We start from the raw sequence: 6,000 nt of genomic DNA, 5'->3' as shown, positions 1-6,000 counted from the left end.
AAATCAGGAAAAACAAAACATCAAGACTACACAGGCACAGAAAATGCTTGGCTTCTTTACTCACAGGAAAAACACCATGAGCTGACAAAAATGCCACATCTGTGGAGAAATCAGGCACAGTGCAATGGTCTCTGAGGGAGAGCAAAGGTAGCAACAAGTCTCTGAGATGAGCAGAAGTTTGGGTGTGATGGTACACAGTGAAAATTGGTTTTGGATACTTCCAAGTGTCCCCAGTTTCAAAATGTACCAGAAAGAAGCTATACATTGAGAAGAAATACAAGTTTGGTTGTCAGGTCCTGATGTATTCTGCCAGTACAGCTCTTCAAAAGACGTCTGACTTCTCCTTTTCTTCCTCATGATGAAATTGCTACCCTAACTCAAAGAACTGCTCTGATATTATCTTGTTATGCATACTTCCCCAGAATGGAAAAACAGAGATACAAAAATTTGTTTAAACGAAAGAATTCTCTAAGACACCTTAGAACAGAATCACCACACTGTAGATACATGGATGCATATGACATTCTCAGACAATGAGAAAATGGCAATGCAGCAAATTTTCCCCACAGTCATATCAGATAGAACATCAGCCAGAATAACACTGCTGGGCTCCAGGCTGCAAGTTCCCACTTTAAGTGAAATCTTTCCTGATTTTTACAGTTCAAAGTTAAATCAAGTCCAATTTAAAAAGCCCAAACTCTTTTCGCGGAAGACCACGCATTTAGAAACTGAGACGATCAAAACTACAAGACAAAATGTCTCTCCTTTTCACCAGTGTAAATATCAAGGAAAAAAAAGATATATTAATTTTCTACTCAACTGTACTGATCTGTAAGGTTGACATTGAGAAAGATTTAGTACAAATGTTAGAGTTATTCTGACATAGCTTTACATAGAGCAGAATCAGGGCCATTTTTCATGCTAATTTCCCTAGCATTCAAAATAAAACTTTTAGTGACAGTTAGTTGCTTTGGAGTATTCTGATGTATACTATTGCATATATAAAAAAGCTGAACAAATAAAATCAGACTAAATTGTATTCCTCATAGCATAAGAATACTTGTAGTTTTGGTGGTTAATAGCCATTTCTTACTAAACCCTCCCAGTTAGCTAAGGCAAACCTGCAGTGCTCAGGCCAAACAGATGCAGGACATATTAGGTTAGCACCTTAGAGCAATGAATGCAATAAGATGTTTAATTATAAACTCAGGGAAGCAAACTGTATCACTGACATACTCTGCTCCCAGACATTGCTGGGGCAATTGATTCCTTTATGCCTCATGTGAGAATCACCAGAGAACATCTCTGGAACTAGTCATTAATCACTCAAAGCATAACAGAACCAGAATTTTTGCAATGATGCCAAAAGCAGTTGTGGAGATTTGCAGTGATGACTGTTGAGCAACATGGTGCCTGCAGGAAGGGTTGTAGCTTTCCTGCGGTTGGAGTTCTCTAATTTTCTTGTTCTCTGATTATGACAGAATCTTTACAGGGATCTCACAAAATCTACCAATCAGTCCTCTGACAAAAATTAATTTCACAAGGAGGTTTAACAAAACCAGCACCTTACCTGTAGTTACAGAGCAGTAGGCTTACCTGTCCCAATACTAGTTTCTAACCAGCCAAGGAAACCAAAATACTGGACAACAGAATGGGGCTGGAATAGAGCAGGTGGAATGAGATAGAAAGATAGTGTGCTTGGCAAGGGAGATGGGGACTACACGTGGGTTGTAAACAGAGAGGAAATGTCCCAGACAGTAGGATAAAAATGCAAAAAGAAGAGAAGAAGTAAGAGGAAATGTGTAAAGCTTCTGGCAGTTCACCTTTAAAATTCTCATAGTGCAAAGCAAGATATTGCACTTTTCCCACTGATTTCACCAGGACTGGCATTTGAGTCTTTTCCCCCTGTCCCCCCAAATCATGGTCACAGTCCAAAAAAAGTCATTTTTGCATCTACTCTAGCATTGTCATAAAAACAATTATCTGACAATCCACTGGAAATTTTCCTGCTTTTGGTGAGTTATGTGCACCAGAAATAAATGATCCAGAGAGTTCTCTGAACAACAGATTGGCTACAGGAAAACCTAGATGGTCACATCCTGCTCCAGTGAAGCACATGCAACATTCACCCACATTTCTCAGTTTATCTGCTCAACAAGTTTCTGTAGCAGAGTTTTCATTCACAGCCGTGCTGGTCTGTCAGCCTGTTGCTGTGGCACAACCAGGACTTTGTTTCTCCACATCAGCCAGTACCCAGAGTCAAGAACACTCAAACATCAATGACTGCTGAAATCCACGAGCTGTGTGATGCTGAAGAAATGACAGAGACGACGAAAAGAAGATCATTTGACCATTTAGCTTTCAAAAGTGTGTTAGATACTTTATAGGATAACAATATAAAGCACCTCTTGTAGCAGAAAGAGAGCTACTTGATCCACACATTCATTTGATAGGCACCATAAGCACGTATTTCACTATAAGAATGATGAATGTACGCTAACGTCTTTGTTTCCATGCCAAACTGCCCATCTGTTCTCTGTTCAGAAATCTGTCAAGCTCTTTTCACTTTTGCCCTATATTTAAGATTAAAAATAACAAAATAAGCTTTATCTCATAATTTCTGTTCTAGACTCTCAGTACTAATGAAATTCAACAGAGAGAATGGTTCAGAATCCCAAGTCTCCAGTTGTTTGAGACAAAGTATGGCTTTGTTGTGTTGCATTAGCAGCCTCATCACAACAAGGAAAGACAAAAAGAGTATTTGAATTAATGGCCTCATTTGTGGAAAATAAAATCTCATTTTTTAATGCAGAGTTCATCTGGTAACACACAGATACCGGCCTCTAATGATAGTTTTATGCTGATGTATTGCCAGCAGTGTACAAGCTGTGATGAATTACCTACTAGCTGTCATTATTATTGGCTTTAGGTTTTATTAACTCACTGAAAAGGTACCCATAAAGTCCTTTGTATCATCCTGCTGCTTCGAAGACAGGAATGGATTTGCATTAGGAGTTTTTAGGAGACTGGTAATCAGGCTTCTTGAGCTCACCATAAAATTTATGAGGTAGTTTGTACCAACAGTAGGTGAGTGTGAGCGCTTAATGCCATTTGTCTGAGTGTGAATGCTGCAGCATGAGAGTCATAACTATTTAGGCTATAATTCCTAATGCTCTGCATTTACGTTTGATCAGCAGAAGCACTTCAGAGAGAGCACAAAAAGGATGACCAGCCTGCTTTGGGGATTGTCTGCTCTTCCAGCTTCTAAAACGACAGAACAGTTAGAACTGCAGACTGACCAAAAGGTCTGATGTAGCACCTTTTTGTCCTAAGCATCTGCAAAAAGGGAAGGTCATAGCTATGCATTTTTAGCTGCCCTTGTACATGGGCACTTCAAACACCTATTTATTTTCATAGGACAGAGACCTAACTCCTTAGTTCCAGAGAACTTCACTGTGAGTCTGAAACTACAGCAGCTAGCATACATTAAACACAAGCATTTGCAAGATAAAAGGCACAGATATTCCTAAAGAAGTATAACTTCATCACTTAAAGTGGGGAGTCCTGTCGGAACCATTAAGTGATCTCACATCACTGTGGGTGAAGCATATTAAATATGTTGTTCTCCTTAGGATGCCATTATTTCTTGGCATGATTTGAAAATGTCATGTTAAAACAAAAGCACACTCTGAAGTAAGGGCAATATTGAGCTTTTTTTCTGAGATGCACAATTGTTTTTCAAGCAGCAGTTTCTCATAATCCAGTCCCATGTGGCTGAACCTAACCCAGATACAGTACTGAAAGCGGAAAGCTGTTTCCCTTTTCAGTGTCAGTACAAAGAAAACCAGGGCTAGCTCCTAGTCCTTGCTCTGGCAGCTGTAATGCTGTCCTAAATAGGTTACTGAGGATTACTTTTGGCACTGTTTGGGAAACTCATCTGGCATCAAGCCAGCATTCCCAGTTTTGTGCCAACTGCTTCTTGTTCTCTTCTAAATCAGGGAAGTAACATCAGAAAGTGCCAGGGGACAAGCTGAAGAGTGGGACTAAAGCATGGCACACCCCACTGATCTGTGTAAGCACAAAGAACCCATAGTAGACAATTACAAGCCAGATAAGTGACTGTAACTTCTGGGTACAGCACAGAGACTACAGTGCCTCTGCCAAGGCTGTGCCAAATGCTCGGGTGATTTATGAAATGCTGCCCGTAAGCGAGAATTTTCCTGCAAACACTGAAAATGTTATGTCATCCTTTCTTCTGCAACACTTTACCTGAAATCCTTTTCACTCTGTGGGACTACAGATGACTTCAGGGGGATATGCAGTGTGCAGCCCACACCAGACCGAGGTTTCCAGAAATCAGAAGTGTGCAGTTTCCAAGATCTCTGCAAAATATCAGCTTGTCTGACTGCTTTTAAATGCATGAAGTAAAACACTGCTATAAAATACTGTTGCTGCATCACAGACATTGCAGCTGAAATCAGCTTTTTGGCTCTGTTTCTTCTCCCATCTCCTACAGCAGAACTTCCCTCCACACCGAACTCTTAAGGGTTAACTGGAATTGGCTGGAGGAGGGGGAAGTCGGAGGTCAGCTCTTGTTCTGACACCAGCGAACTCCCGAACTCACAAGTTACTCCTTAAGCATGTGGTTTCATCCTAGCTTCTTCCTGCCAGTGATTTCTCACTTTAATCACACACCCACAGCAACCCAGATCTTTAAATTCAGCAATTCTTTCTCAGGTTTCAGCAAGTCATTGGCAGCCTGAGCTATTTTGGGGATATTTTCTCTTCTGCAGATGCAGCTTAGGAAAACGCAGGGAGCATGCTAAAGACCTGCAGCTATTTGCCTTGTACAATTTGCTCATTTCTCTTTATTTCTCTGTTTTCCTGCACCGATCACTTAAAGGACAATCTCTCTTGCAAACAAAATCCCCGGAGCCTGATTAGAGGGACCGAAGGCTCCCAGACACGGATTGCCTGCCAGCCACAGCACGGTAAGGACATGGACACTTTTGGCTAGCCTTGCACTGCAGTTTTTTAAGCTTTGCTGAATGTTTATTTGTGTCCATCGCTTCCAAATCAACACTGCTGGCATGGCAGGCAGTCTCCAGCTCCTGGTCTCCATTTTCATTCCCTAAAATCCTCAGCACTTGTAAGTAACACGTTTATACTCACCGTCTCTTTGTGTGTTCTAGAAATCAATGACTGACACTGATTTTGATCGGTTCCAGAGTTGTTCTTTATCCTTACATTTTTGCATCTTTTAGAGATTTGTAATTTTTAATCCTGACTGAAATTGTGGATGTTCCTATTGCCTGATCTTCCCTATTGTAGATATATTGCTGGTCTCATTATTTAGATCTGCAAATAATGCAAATCAGAGACTTGCTTTATGTATTGTAGATGGAAGCATTTTTAAAAAGACCTGCTATTGCTGATTTAAAGGTATATATAGATCTTTCTTAGCCTGCATGCAGGACTATATACTACCTATATATTACAGTTCTGCTATAACACCTTAACGCTGCCACATAGCAGTGCTAATATCACAAAGACAAATACACTATAAAACCAATATAGCAGAGTTATACTGAAAATGAATAGCATTTATTGTGCAGCTCTTTCTGTACAGACTCTCAGAAATGCATGAAGTGAGCTCTGCAGGAATGGCAAGATAGTAGTTTTACAGGATGTGCTGTTTATTGAAATACTTGTAGAAACATTTTACTGCTGCAGGAAGACAAACACAGTTCATTTCTAATGAATATACAAACCAAGTTCTAGGAATTTCTGGTGACAGAAACTGGGAAAGGGATTCTTTTGATCCTTTATTGTACTTGAGGCTCTTTAGAAAACCGGAATTGTTTTATCTCATCGGGATTAGCAATGTGATGACTGCAGAATGAGAATCCTCCTGAGGGTTAATGCACGTTATCCAAATATCTGACTGCAACTCAGTGCATGCTGTCCTACTGAGAGGTTTTAGAAAGCCTGACTTTGCAC

The 6,000-nt window shown here is 40.3% G+C and overlaps 1 protein-coding gene across 1 annotated transcript in view; it reads left to right on the top strand.

Annotated features, from left to right (window-relative positions):
* Positions 1 to 4,819: 4,819 nt before the first annotated feature.
* Positions 4,820 to 6,000, top strand: part of AMMECR1 (AMMECR nuclear protein 1) — a gene marked incomplete at both ends in the record, with an annotated part of 91,080 nt that continues 89,899 nt past the window's right edge. Inside the window, one exon of the mRNA XM_079541718.1 lies at positions 4,820 to 4,991. Coding sequence (XP_079397844.1) covers positions 4,820 to 4,991 — 172 coding nt within the window. The remainder of the gene's footprint in view (positions 4,992 to 6,000) is intronic.

The sequence above is a fragment of the Tetrao urogallus genome, assembly GCF_951394365.1.
Source record: "Tetrao urogallus genome assembly, chromosome: 13".
NCBI classification, from domain to species: domain Eukaryota; kingdom Metazoa; phylum Chordata; class Aves; order Galliformes; family Phasianidae; genus Tetrao; species Tetrao urogallus.
This window is presented reverse-complemented; position numbering and strand designations above follow the sequence as displayed.